Source organism: Aquarana catesbeiana, linkage group LG08 (genome assembly GCF_042186555.1).
Source record: "Aquarana catesbeiana isolate 2022-GZ linkage group LG08, ASM4218655v1, whole genome shotgun sequence".
Taxonomy (NCBI): Eukaryota; Metazoa; Chordata; class Amphibia; order Anura; family Ranidae; genus Aquarana; species Aquarana catesbeiana.
Window position 1 is genome coordinate 300,766,708 of NC_133331.1, and position 15,266 is coordinate 300,781,973.

The 15,266-nt window shown below is 43.1% G+C and overlaps 1 protein-coding gene and 1 pseudogene across 1 annotated transcript; both read left to right on the top strand.

Annotated features, from left to right (window-relative positions):
* The first annotated feature begins 519 nt into the window (after positions 1-519).
* On the top strand, positions 520-3,066 carry LOC141106860 (uncharacterized; annotated as a pseudogene).
* A 7,101-nt stretch (positions 3,067-10,167) lies between these two features.
* On the top strand, positions 10,168-14,850 carry LOC141104778 (uncharacterized). Its single transcript, XM_073594513.1, has 5 exons — positions 10,168-10,268; positions 10,871-10,990; positions 11,103-11,279; positions 11,366-11,489; positions 12,513-14,850. The coding sequence occupies exons 2-5, from the start codon at positions 10,895-10,897 to the stop codon at positions 14,309-14,311; spliced, it is 2,196 nt and encodes a 731-aa protein (XP_073450614.1). The 5' UTR covers positions 10,168-10,268; positions 10,871-10,894; the 3' UTR covers positions 14,312-14,850.
* The last annotated feature ends 416 nt before the right edge of the window (positions 14,851-15,266 follow it).

The window sequence follows — 15,266 nt, forward strand, 5'->3', positions numbered from 1 at the left end:
GATACTGTACACCATATGAAAGGTTCATCTCCATTCCTCAATATAACGTCATGTTCCCAAAAAAATAAGGGGGAGATGCTGTGCACCATATGAAAGGTCCATCTCCATTAATTATTATGTCATTATTTTTTCAAAAAATTAGGTGAAGGAAGGTCCATCTCCTTTCTCAATTTTCAACATGAAAGTGCTTCAGTATACAAAACAAACTGTCCTGCTCTCCAAACACAACAATTCTCTTCCAGAGATTATTTAAAATGCTATCAGTGTTCCACACTATCCACTATCCCCCACCTTCACATTAGAGAACTCAACTTAATTCCATGACTCCCCACTTACCAATGGGTCAATAAGATTGATACATTAAGGGGAAGATCATCCAGGATCACCTCCTCGACATTATCATTGACAGCACTGGGACTCCTCCCAGTTTGGTCACCTTGCAGAAATGTCGGAGGTGCTCTCTGACATTGGCGGTATTCTAAGTGCTGATTGGTGGAGAGCGCTGCAGAGGGTGAATGCATGGCTGCCATCTTTGTTGATGTGTCAGAGTGTGGGATGGATCTGAGGTTAGAAGATACCAGCAGGCATTGTAGCGCTGGTAGATTTATGATCTACCACCTAATAGGTAAATTTAGTGAATTGCTCATTATAGGAAGTTAGATTTGCCTCTGTTCCAGCTTGGCTGACGTTGCGTGTGGTTTCACATTGTGAAGGTGGGTGTCGTTGCCACTATTGGCGGGTGTTGGAAAAGCAACGTGTTAAAGCGGATGAGTGCTTCTCTCTCCCGGGGACAACTCGGTGGAGGTGGCCCTCCGAGTTGCATTCTGGGAGAGGGTATTTATGGGACAGAGGCCATGTTTAGGGGTTCGTTTTCAGCCACCTGCTGGCCCTCCTGGCCGACAGATATGTGTTAGAGTACCACCTAGTGGTCCTCCGTTCCGAAGGCCTGCGTCGCTGCGGCACGTGGGTGGGCCCAGAAGTCTGTCTGGGGCCTACCACAGCACCTGAGGAATGGTCCTTAGCTGTCTATCCAGAGTGAAGAAGCTGGACAACCGAGAAGATCCCAGGGGAGGACCCGTCATGGAAGGATCATGCAGAGTGCTGGTCTGGAGAGGGGCCTGGTGACTCGGTTGGAGGACGTATCCTGAAGTAGTCTTATTGCATGGTACTGCTGGGTTGGCTTAAAGGTCCAAGCACTGTGTCTGACATTCATCACGAACCAATACATCCTGTGGCAGAGGATCGTACGAGTTTGTTTCAAGCAAGTCTGTGGCAGAGACTTTTGTTCATGCTGCGTACTGGCTGCTAGGCAAGTGAGAGAGGCCTATCCAGGCGAGCAAAGATCGTGTCCCACAAAAAGGGGATTGCATTCAATTACAGTATTCAACTTTAAAGGTTGTTCTAAAGAAACCTAAAGAAAGGTATTTGAGCTTCCCTGCAGTTTTCCTCCTGCCTCTTTCCTGCTACTTCCTTCGTTACTTGGTTCAATAAAGCATTGAAAATGCACTCAAGTGTTGGTGCTTATATCATCCAGAGGTAAACTCAACAGAACCCTAGACCCAGTGCTGGTGAAACAGAGGTGTCCAGAGTGAAGGTAACAGCCCGCTTAAACTAGCAGCTCCACCGAGAGTTAGTGCTACATATGGTATGAGACAACTGGAGATGTAGTATTTAATGGTGGTGGTCTTGGATGAACTTCCCCTTGAGTCATACAAGTGAGGGGTTAAAATATTCCGGTGAGTTCTCCGATGTGAAGGTGGAGGATAGCGGGTGGTGTGGAGCACTGAGAGCATTTTTATTAAATTCTGGAAAAGAATTTTAGACACGAGAACAGAAGAGACATAGCACTGTGCACTTTGTGTTTGGAGCGCTGGACACTTTCGCTTAGTTTGTATTCATATTTTTCTCTTCTAATTGCCCCCAAATCCATGCCAGAGCTCTTATTAATTATTTGGTGATGGACCAACATATATGACTCCTGAATGGAAGGTTATAACGTTTAATGTTAAATTGTTTCTCAACAGGTGGACACAATGTCCAGAATACCTCTGAGGAACATCTCATTGTATCTCCAGATTATAAAGCAGAAGATAATAACATTGTACAATATTCTCCAGGAGGAAATCCCGTTACTCCAAATATACATCCCAGACCTTACCAATTGGGGAGATCAATGGATCCCTCTAATCCTGAGGAATCTTCTGATGGATCACACACCAAGACTATAGGATCTCACAGTACAGATACTTCAATAGATGCTTCTATTCCCAAGAGATCTTCTTCAAGCCATGAAGGAGTTCCCACAGGAGAGAGTTCATTGTCATGTTCAGAGTGTGGGAAATTGTTTCCAAAAAACAGTTACTTCTTAGGCACAAGAAAATTCACACAGGTGATCGTCCCTATTCATGTTAAGAGTGCGGGAAATGTTTCATTCATAATGGAGACCTTGTAAAACACCAGAGAATTCACAAAAGTGATCATCCCTATTAATGTTCAGAATGCGAGAAATGCTTCATTCAGAAAGGACATCTTATTATACACCAAATAACTCACACAGGGGAGCGTCCTTATTCATGTTCAGAGTGCGGGAAATCTTTCATTACAAAAAAAAACCTTGATAAACACCAAAAAATTCACACGGGTGAGCGTCCTTATTCATGTTCGGAGTTTGGGAAATCTTTCATTACGAAAACAGAACTTGATAAACATCAGGAAACTCACACAGGTGAGCGTCCTTATTCATGTTCAGTGTGCGGGAAATCTTTCATACAAAAACAGAACCTCGTTTTACACCAAAGAATTCACACTGGTGAACGTCCATTTTCTTGTTCAGAGTGCGGGAAATGCTTCATTCAGAAAAAACAACTTATTGGACAACAAAGAACTCACACGGGTGAGCGTACTTATTCATGTTCAGAGTGCGGGAAATATTTCATTTATAAAAGTGACCTTGTCAGACACCAGAGAGCTCATACAGGTGAGCTTCCTTATTCATGTTCAGAGTGCGGGATATGTTTTGGTCGCAAAAAAATACTTGTTGTACACAAGAAAATTCATACAAGGTAACAAACTTTTTCATGTACATGATGTCTTGGGGGCGGGACAAGAATATGATTTTTCGGGTACACTTTGGTTTGGGCCACCTGGAATGAATTCTAGTAATATAACCCACTAAACATCCAGTGCTTACTCGGTCCCGCACTCACAAGTACCGCACCATAGAACCAGGGCCGCTGATAGAGGCGGACCACTTATCCTCTTGTAGGGGGCCTGAGCACACAGGGGGTCAAAAAAAGTGAGGGGAATTAGTGAGGGAAGACAATTGTATCTCTTCCTCCAGCAGCTGAAAGCTGGTCTCTCCCTGTTGTAATTTTTCGCCACAAATTTTGGAAAAATTAAGAAAGTAAATAAAATTAGATTTTATTTCACAAAGTTGTCATTTAAACAATTTATTTCTCACTTACATGAACATACTTAAAATTACACCCCAAAACACATTCTTTTGCTCTATCGCTGTATGTGGATAGCACATGTGTGAGTTTTTTGCTGTTTTTATGCATAGAGGGTCCCAAAATCCAAGGAGCACTTTCAGGCTTTCTAGGGTCGTAAATTGCGCATCTAACTTTCTGACTACGTATAACATTTCTTGAGGCTCTAAAGTTACAGAAGAGTTGACACACCCCAAAACTGACCAAATTTTGCAAAGTACACCCTCCAGCATATTTATTTGAAGGTTTGTTGAGTCTTTAACCACTTCAGCCCCAGAAGAATTTACCCCCTTCTTGACCAGGCCATTTTTTGCGATTAGGCGCCGCGTCGCTTTAACTGACAAATGCGCGGTCCTGCGACTCTGTACCCAAACAAAATTGACATCCTTTTTTTCCTACAAATAGAGCTTTCTTTTGGTGGTATTTGATCACCTCTGCGGTTTTTATTTTTTGTGTTATAAACAAAAAAACACAGACAATTTTGAAAAAAAAGCAATATTTTTTACTTTTTGCTATAATAAATATCCCAAAAAAATATAAAAAAAACCTAATTTCTTCCTCAGTTTAGGCCAATATGTATTCTTCTACATATTTTTGGTAAAAAAATTGCAATAAGCGTATATTGATTGGTTTGCGCAAATGTTATAGCGTCTACAAAATAGGGGATAGATTTATGGAATTTTTTTTATAATTTTTTTTTGACTAGTAATGGTGGCGATCTGCGATTTTTATCCAGACTGTGACATTGCAGCAGGCAAATCGGACACTTTTGACACTATTTTGGGACCATTGACATTTATACAGCAATTAGTGCTATAAATCAGCCATTGATTACTGTATAAATGTAACTGTCAGGGAAGGGGTTTAACACTAGGGGGCATTCAAGGGGTTAAATGTGTGTCCTAGGGAGTGATTCTAACTGTGGGGGGATGGAACTGCCTGGGGGAGGAGTCCGATTGTTGTTCCTAAGCATTAGGAACAACAGATCATTCTCCTCACCCCCGACAGAACGGAGATCTGTCTGTTTACATTGACAGATCTCCGTTCCGTCCTTCTCCGAAGCAATCGCAGGTAGCCACGAGCATTGGCTCCTCCATCACGCGTGAGCACCCCCTATACTCCTTAAAACACCCACCATACAGCTACGGCGATTCATGCAGGAGTGCCATTGTGCCACAGTCAGGCGGTCGGCAAGCTGTTAAACCACTTTTTTGCCACAAGTTTTTGGAAAATTAAGAATTTTTATTTTGTTTACATACGGCTGTCAATTTACAAGATATTTTTCAAACAGCATGGACATATTTTGAATTACCCCCCCACCCCTCCCAAAACACTCTGCTATTTCTCCTGAGTATAGGGATACCACATATAGGAGATTTTTTTGCAGTCTAGTCACATAGAGGGGCACAAAATCCAAGGAGCACCTTCAAGCTTTTAATAGGCATAAATTAGGCATCTAATTTTTAGACTACCTATCTTGTGTTTGGAGGCCCTGAAGCACCAGAACAGTAAAAACAACCACAAATATCCCCATTTTGGAGAGTAAACACCCCACAGTATTTTTGAAGAGGCAACATGAGTTTTATGAATATTTCATTTTTCTGCCACATGTTTTTGGAAAATGCAGCAAGAAAATGTAATTCTTTTTTAGACAAAGTTGTAAATTAATAAGATATTTCTACCACACAATATAGTCATACTTAGATCTTTACCCAAAACACATTCTGCTACTCCTCCTGAGTATGAGGACACCGCATGTGTGAGACCTTTTCAGAGCCTAGGAAACTGATAATAAACTGACCTTTTCAAGGCCTAACCACATACAGAGGCCCAAAATCCAAGGAGCACCTTCAGGTTTGCAAGGGGCATACATTATGCATATGATTACTTAACAACATATCACATTTTGGAGGCCCTGCAACACCCACAGAATGACCACTTTTTAGAAAACAAAAACCAAAAATTATTTTTCAAGAGGCAAGGTGAGTCTTTGGAATGTTTCATATATTGCCACACATGTTTGTAAAATAAAGAAAATATTTGTTTTTTACAAAAAGTTATCAATTTATTCCTACCACACAGCATAGACATACTTAAAATTATACCCCCCAAAAAAATCTACTACTTCTCACGAGCATAGAGGGCTGTCACATACTTTGTAGGCTGAGCTGACGAGAGGACTTCCCTTATGGCTCTGTTCTGAGCACCCCTGAATGGGGTGACGGAGGTACAAGGCTCAAAGAAGCACAGGAGCCGATAGCTAGCTAACAGGTAACTGCCAGAGACAGAGACATAGTCACGGTGAGCCAAGGTCATACATGGTAAGGCAGAGAGAAGCATAGTCAGGTACCAGGTTGAGGTCAGTACCAGGGAAGCAGGCAGAGCGAGGTCCAGTAGCAAACCGGGGTCAGTACCAGGGAAGCAGGCAAAGCGTAGCCAGTGATGAGCCGAGGTCAGTATCTTCAATCCACAGAGCAAGGTCAGGAGCAAGCTGGATAAGCAGCTGGAAGTCTCAGCAAAAGCAGGAACACAGGTTACAGGGTAGCTGAAGAACACCCAGCGATGAAAACACATCAAGACCTTAGCAGCTTTGTGCCATTCCCAAGATTGGGCATGTGTAAGCACCGGTGTGTGCTGGCACATGCAGACACATCGACCTGTGGTTACTGGCCAAAGCTCATCTGTGTGCTTAAACTTGCAGGAGCATTAGCTGCATGAGAATGAACATCAGCTGTATTCATTTCCCGGCATAGGCCCAAAATCCAAAGAGCACCTTTAGATATGCAAAGGGCATAATTAGGCTTTTAATTTCCCAACTACCAATCATATTGTGGAGGCCTTGAAGCACAAGGACAGTAGAAACACCCACGATAGTACCACATTTTAGAGAGTAAACACCAGAAGATTTTTTTTTAAGAGGCATGGTGAGTCTTTTGAAGATTTTTTTATTTTTTTTTATTTACAAAAAATTTCAGTCTAATAAGATAATTCTCACATGCAGCATAGGCATGCCTATAATTTAACCCCAAAGCATATTCTGCTACTTCTGACGAGTATGAGGATACCACATGTGTGAGACTTTTCCTATGTTTGGACTGATTGTGTTCCCGACATTGTGTCTTGTGTATGACAAAAATCAACCAATTGTATTAAAAAAATTTACTGCAATGGTCGCTTCTTTATGAGTTGTCAGGGAATATAGCTTAGTGTAACATCACCTCGTACCTTTAAGCCAAGCAAACCCAACCTGCTGGTCCGTGGCCGCCATCTTCTACAGACAACTGCACTTCTGGAACCATAGGGACTCTTTTTCCTATACTTCCTGGCAGGAGTGCTATGTTCACTGGCCAGGAAGTATAGGAGGCTGAACAGAGGGTGAACAAAAGAGTCCGTGTGGTTTCAGAAGTGCAGTTCTCTGTGGAGGGTGGCTGGGACTGGTGTCTCTGGAGCTTAGTCAGTGGGATGTGCATTTGGTTCAGTTCGGGTGGCAGGCAGAGGTAAGCATACAGACAAAGGACTAGTCCAGGCAGCAGGCAGAGATGTGGTCAATAAACAGGCCAGGCTCAGGACAGGCAGAGCATTGCATTGGTGTGACGGTGATCAGGAATATTGTTGTTGACTGCACTGGCTCTGGTGACACAAGGACTGGTATGGCTGGCGATTAGGATCGTTGTTTCTGGCTGAACTAATCTACTGACATTGTCATTGGTGTGGCAGTGATCAGGAACACTGTTATTGACTTATGTATACTGGTCTAATAACACTGGGACTGGTTTTGTTACAATTAAGGATACTTTTGCTGACTGCACTGGCCTGGTGGCACTGGGACTGGTGTGACGATGGTCATGAACTGTTGCTGGCTTAAACTAGTCTGGCAACACTGGGTCTGGTGTGACAGTAATCAGGAACACTGTTGCTGGCTTCATTGGTCTTGTGTCAATGGGACAGGTATGGTGGCAATCAGGAACACTGTTGCTGGTTTCACTCATTTGGGCTACTGGCTCTGATGTGGTAGCAATCAGGAACATTGTTGCTGACTGCTGGTGTGGTGGCGATCAGGAACACTGTTGCTAGTTTAAACTGGTCTGGTGACACTGGGACTTGTGTGGCCATGATCAGGAACACTGTTGCTGGCTGCACAGGTCTGGTGACAGTTGAACAGGTGTGGCGGCAATCATGAACACTGTTGATGGCTGCACTCGTCTCATAACACAGTACAGGTGTGGTGGGGATCATGAACACTGTTGCTGGCTGCATTGGTCTGGTGATACTTTGGCTGGTGTGCCAGAGACCAGGAACACCTGTACATCCCTGCATCCTGGTTCTGCATACCTCCTGTGCCCATTATGAAGGATTCTTGTTAAAATGCACATCTCTAAACTCTACAGCCCTCCTGTGCCCATTATGAAGGTTCCCATCGGTCCTCCTGGGGATCCCAACTCTACACACCTACTTTCCCCATTATAGATGTAGCCAGGAGCAGACTATGGTTATCTGACTTTGCAGACTTGCCTCCTGTTGTTCCAAACTGCACCTGTGTCCCCCTAGTTCTGGGCTCGGATCACTGACCTCGCATTTTGGAATACAAAGGGAAGCATTGTGGGAGGACTATAAAGGGATCTGCTCACCAGCCCCCCCCGCTCTCTTGCTTCCTGGATACCATTGTGTGAGCACCATCTTGTCGCTGTGTGAGGGGATTGCTGCCTACCACGCGATACACAGCCTACAGCTCCAGCCCAAGAGGGTCCGGACATTTCCCACTTTCCAAAGGAGGCTCTGCAGCAGCGCTGAACATCGTGGAACCGGCTGGTTAACTGAGTCAGCAGACCGATCACCATCTCTGCCCATCTGCAGCAAGGAGAATCGTTTGATCATTCCCCAGAGGGGAAGCAGCCGAATGCTGTCAGGATTGGTGAGGGGGCCTTTGCCCACAGATTCTATTGCCTTTCATACATATCACACTCTGAACACTGTGCAAAGACAACTTGTTCCTCGTAGAGGATTGTTATAAGACAGAATCAGCTATCTTGCCTTGTTTATCATCACTTTACCACATTAAGGAATTCCTGTTTATGAGCTCCAACTTGCCGGTGAAGATAGTGCAAGGCCTTGCTTATAGAACATCATTGTTATTGCTCTTAAAGGAGACACGTTCCTGGTATCTATAGTACATTATCTCTCATCAGGATTAAAGGTATTATAGGCCGGCCCGAGGTTCCTCTTTAGTTCAGAAACATTTCCGTATATCCATCAATAGCTTCCTCAAGGGACTCATTTGTGACTGTGTGTATTGTTATTTTCCACTTATCATTACTAACTGTTATTGCCACAAGCATTATTTAAACTAGTCTTGGCTATAACCAGGACTTGGCTGACTAATCCTTCACTTAAGTCTCTCTTGTTAAATATGTAAAATCAGAGATTGTTGAAACTACTAGCATTGTGTCCCTGTGTCATTTAGTATACTCAACATGTCCCAACCTAGAGTGTCAGAGGGGCTGGAAAATTCACAGGGTCATGACTGCACAGGAGAACATACATTACCAAGCAACCCCCTAGGGGGCAGTGCTACATAAGGATTCCCACCAGTCCTCCAGGGGTTTCCCAAATCTACATACACCCTGTGCCAATTATGAGGGTTCCCACCAGTCCTCCAGGGGTGTCCCAACTCTGCACACCTCCAGCGCTCATTATGAACGTCTCCCATAATCCCTACATATCCGTCTCTGCAAACAGCCTTTTTTTTGTTGTAAATAAAACTCTTAAAAATCAAAAGACAGTGACAGGACAGAAAATAACCCACTCAAAGTAAATATCTCAAATAGCTTCCTAAGAAAAAGTTTTTCTGCAAAATCTTACATGCCAAAGACTTTTTGTGTATCTGGCATAATTTAAGTATATCGTTTTTGCTGAGTTTTTGTTGTAATCTGTATGTCATACTTGGGTGCAAATGTAAAGCCTGGTGCCATTGAGCTAATGAGCAAATTCCATACTGAAGCTTGAAATATGCAACTCTGTATAAACCACAAGACTTGTACAGGTCCCATTCATTACTATTTATTATGAATAAAACTATATATATATAATGATGACATAAAAGTAAAAAATTCAATAAAAAAAATACACAATGCTGTTCATTATAGATATGCAGTTATGTGCAAAATGTATGGGCAGTTCTAAAATAAAAATGATGTAAGTGAAGAATGCTTTCAGAAATAGAAGTGTTAATGGATAATTTTTATCAATGAGCAAAATGGAAAGTAAATGAACAGAAGAAAAATCCAAATCCAATCCATATTTGGTGTGATCACCCTTTTCCTTCAAACCAGCATCAATTTTTCTAGGTAGACTTGCACACAGCTTTTGAAGAAACTCGGCAGGTAGGTTCTTCCAAACATCTTGGAGAACCAAGTACAGATCTTCTGTGGATGTCGGCTACCTCAAATACTTCTGTTTCTTCATGTCATCCCTGACATAATTTTTTTTTTTGCATGTGATATTTATTTACCTGTGATATTAAGCAACAAAACTGAAAAACAAACCAAGACACGGCGGTTAAAATTATTTTAAAAAACCCGCTGCAGTTTGTATTTTATCCACAAGGTAGAGAACTCACTGATTGTTAGTGGAATGCAGAGACAGGAAGTGATAGAAGATAGAGACAGGAAGTGAAAGAAGATACAGACAGGAAGTGATGTCTTCTACAGACAGGAAGTTCCTAGAGAGAGCAACGTTTTCAGGAAGTAGAGGGAGATATTCCTTCAATAGTGAGCAGAAGAGGTAATAATAATTGTTTTACATTTATATCCAGTAACCCCCCCCCCCCCCCCGTCATGTCCGTCCTCTTCCTACATAGACACTGAGATGTCCTTTAAATTTAGCAGATGCTTCTACACAGTTATAATATGTACACAGGTACATATCCAACTGTCCATCCAGAGCCTCTGGTTTACAGACCAGATACATCCTAAATATAGAACCATTTATCCAACTGTCCATCCAGAGCCTCTGGTTTATAGACCGGATAGATCCTAAATATAGAACCATTTATCCAACTGTCCATCCAGAGCCTCTGGTTTGTAGACCGGATAGATCCTAAATATAGAACCATTTATCCAACTGTCCATCCAGAGCCTCTGGTTTATAGACCAGATACGTGCTGGACAGGAAGTGAAAGGAAATCTCCTCCAACCAGGACACAGAAGAATACCTTGAAAGAAGTCCTAACTCTTCCCCAGTCATCCCAAGCCTAAAATGAAGGATTTTGGTAGGAGTTGTTATTTACAGGGAATTTATGATTATAGAACTATGGAGGAACTCTGTGCAGACATTTTTCTTCCCAGTACAGTCCGCATAATTCTCAGTTTATTATTCGTGTACAGAGAGGAGAGTTCTGTGTAGATCACATGACCACATCAATGAAGATGGAGACGGGCCAAAATCATATGACTGAAAGGATATTGGACCTCGCCCTGGAGATCATTTACCTGCTGACTGGAGAGGTGAGGAGGATTCTGGGAGTGTTTAATCATTCTTAACTATATTAATAAAACACAGACCTGCCTTGTTAGGTGAGGAGGGTTCTAATGTACTATTTATTGATGTATAATACAGGACTGTACTGTAGTTATGAAGTCATCTACTGAGAATAATATAAGAAGGAGAAGTCACCGCTTGTCCACAAGACAAGGCCCCATCACCATGCATCCACCACCCCTCCTAAACCTACAGAAAAATAATGAGAAGATTCTAGAAGTCACCGACAAGATCACTGAGCTGCTGACAGGAGAGGTGAGTGGTGCCGGGAATTCTGGGACATTATCCAGTAACAGACAAGGGATGTGTCTGGATGGTGACTGTATCATTGTGTGTGTCAGGTTCCTATAAGGTGTCAGGATGTCACTGTCTATTTCTCCATGGAGGAGTGGGAGTATTTAGAAGGACACAAGGATCTCTACAAGGATGTCATGACGGAGAATCAGCCGCCCCTCACATCACCAGGTAAGAGGAGACTTTATTGTAAAGGAGAAAGCAGTACGGAGGGTCCACCTAGATCCCCCATCATCTGATAAACACATAGAAACAATGTATTCAGTCAGTGTGTGTGTTTCCTACAGATGGATCCAGTAATGGGAACCCACCAGAGAGATGTTCCCTGTATTCCCAGGATTCCACACAGGAAGATCACACCATCCCTCATTTATATATATTGGGTATAGTCATCTAGAACAAGACTATCCCTCATCCACACAGCTCTAAAAAAAAGGCACCCCTTCTATATACAGTGGTTTTCTTTATTTAGTTATACACAAAGTTTGCTTCTCATGTACAAAATAGAGATCATCACATCCTTCTGTAAAAGAAATACTGAGAAACCTTAACTGTCGACAGCAAGAACATCATCGATGTAACCACCCCACCACCCAATGTATCATGTGTATTGTTCCCAACAAGTGAAGTGGGGATACTGTACACCATATGAAAGGTCCATCTCCATTCCTCAATATAATGTCATGTTCCCAACAAATGAGGAGGAGATACTGTACACCATATGAAAGGTCCATCTCCATTCCTCAATATAACGTCATGTTCCCAACAAATGAGGAGGAGATACTGTACACCATATGAAAGGTCCATCTCCATTCCTCAATATAACGTCAAGTTCCCAACAAATGAGGAGGAGATACTGTACACCATATGAAAGGTCCATCTCCATTCCTCAATATCATCATGTTTTCAAGAAATGAGGTGGGGGAAGGTCCATCTCCTTTCCTAATTTCCAACATAAAAGTGATTCAATAAAACAAAAAAGAAACTTTTCATCGCACCAAACACAACAAGAATAGACATAGCACTGTGCACTTTGTGTTTGGAGCTCTGGACACTTTCGCTTGGTTTGTATTCATATTTTTCTCTTCTAATTGCCCCCAGATCCATGCCAGAGCTCTTATAAATTATTTGGTGATGGACCAACATATATGACTCCTGAATGGAAGGTTATAACATTTAATTGTTTCTCAACAGGTGGACACAATGTCCGGAATACCTCTGAGGAACATCTCATTGTATCTCCAGATTATAATTCAGAAGATAATAACATTGTACTATATTCTCCAGGAGGAAATCCCGTTACTCCAAATATACATCCCAGACCTTCCCAATTGGGGAGATCAATGGATCCCTCTAATCCTGAGGAATCTTCTGATGGATCACACACCAAGACTATAGGATCTCACAGTACAGATACTTCAATAGATCCTTCTATTCCCGAGGAATCTTCTTTAAGCCATGAAGGAGTTCACACAGAAGAGAGTTCATTGTCATGTTCAGAGTGTGGGAAATTGTTTCCAAAAAAACGGGCACTTCTTAGGCACAAGAAAATTCACACTGGTGAGCGTCCCTATTCATGTTCAGAGTGCGGGAAATGTTTTATTTATAATGGAGACCTTGTAAAACACCAGAGAATTCACAAAGGTGAACATCCGTTTTTATGTTCAGAGTGCGGGACATGCTTCCATCAAAAATCTTCACTTGCTATACACATGAGGATTCACACAGGTGAGCGTCCATATTTGTGTTCAGAGTGTGGGAAATCTTTTATTGCAAAAAAAAACCTTGGTATACACCAAAAAATTCACACGGGTGAGCGTCCCTATTCATGTTCAGAGTGCGAGAAATCTTTCATTATGAAAACAAAACTTGATACACATCAGAAAATTCACACGGGTGAGCGTCCCTATTCATGTTCAGAGTGCGGGAAATCTTTCATTACGAAAACAGAACTTGATAGACATCAGAAAATTCACACGGGGGAGCGTCCCTATTCATGTTCAGTGTGCGGGAAATCTTTCATTACAAAAACAGAACTTGATAGACATCATAAAATTCACACGGGTGAGCGTCCTTATTCATGTTCAGAGTGCGGGAAATCTTTCATTACGAAAACAGAACTTGATAGACATCATAAAAATCACACGGGTGAGCGTCCTTATTCATGTTCAGAGTGCGGGAAATCTTTCATTACAAAAACAGAACTTGATAGACATCATAAAATTCACACGGGTGAGCGTCCTTATTCATGTTCAGAGTGCGGGAAATCTTTCATTACGAAAACAGAACTTGATAGACATCATAAAATTCACACGGGTGAGCGTCCTTATTCATGTTCAGTGTGCGGGAAATCTTTCATAGAAAGAAAGAGCCTTGTCTTACACCAAAAAATTCACACTGGTGAGCGTCCGTTTTCTTGTTCAGAGTGCGGGAAATGCTTCATTCAGAAAGCACTACTTATTAGACACCAGAGAACTCACACGGGCGAGCGTCCCTTTTCATGTTCAGAGTGCGGGAAATCTTTCATTGATAAAAGAGCTCTTTTTGTACACCAGAGAACTCACACAGGTGAGCATCCTTATTCATGTTCAGAGTGCAGGAAATATTTCATTTATAAAACTGACCTTGTCAGACACCAGAGAACTCATACAGGTGAGCATCCTTATTCATGTTCAGAGTGCGGTAAATCTCTCTGTAATAAAAGAGCCCTTGTTAGACACCAGAAAACTCACACGGGCGAGCGTCCTTATTCATGTTCAGAGTGCGGGAAATCTTTCTTTAATAAAAGAGAGCTTGTTAGACACCAGGGAGCTCACACAGGTGAGCTTCCTTATTCATGTTCAGAGTGCGGGAAATCTTTCTTTAATAAAAGAGACCTTGCTGGACACCAGAGAACTCACACAGGTGAGCGTCCTTATTCATGTTCCGAGTGCGGGAAATGTTTCGGGCGCAAAAATATACTTGTCGTGCACCAGAAAATTCATACAAGGTAACAAACTTTTTCATGTTCATGATGTCTTGGGGGAGGGGCAAGAATATTCTTATTCGGGTACACTTTGGTTTGGGCCGCCTGGAATGAATTCTAGTAATATGACCCACTAAACATGCAGTGCTGACTCGGTCCCGCACTCAAACAGATCAAAACATAGAACAAGGCCCGTGATAGAGGGGGACCACCTGTCCTCTTGTAGGGGGCCCGAGCACACAGGGGGGTCCAAAAAAGGGAGGGGGATTAGTGAGGGATGACAATTGTGTCCTTCTTCCTCCAGCAGCTGAAAGCTGGTCTCTCCCTCTCTCCCTGCCGCCGGCTTTCAGATGCTGGAGGAAGAGGGACACAATTGTCATCCCTCGCTAAGCCCCCTCCTTGTGTGGGCCCCTCTCCCACTTAGCACTGGCTCTAATGTTACCTCTGCTAGGTGAGTTTGTTAGCTGTGTAACTTTGATTCTCTCCCTGCAGTTCCTCCCATCTCATCTTGCCTGCCTCTCTGATCCCGGAGCTCCAACTGCCCAGCCTTTATCGTTTTTTTTTCATCTCTCTCCCCCATTGCTCTGTCTTCCTGACACAGCCACAGCTGATCAGCTGCATTCCCAAGGGGTGAAGAATTTACTGTTACTCCCAGTGGCAGCTGGTGCTGTATATTTGGGGAGGGCAAACAAGACACTCGCAGCCGCCCCCCGCACCCCCTCCGGTTGGTCGCCCAGTCAAAATCACCCTCCGTCGCTTGCTCATCCCCCCCCCACCAACCCCGCACTTACCCCATCTAGGTTTCGCGGACAGCTTCGGCTCCTTTCTGCATCTCCTCCTTGGCAGCAGCTTCACCCCGTGTCTCCAGCTTCTCAGCGGCTTCACCCTGTGCCCCCCTCCCCCGGCTTCACTGCAGCTTCAACCTCCATGGCTTCCCTCGGCAGGCCAATACGATCGTTTCTCCTCTCGGCCAATCGGGTCTT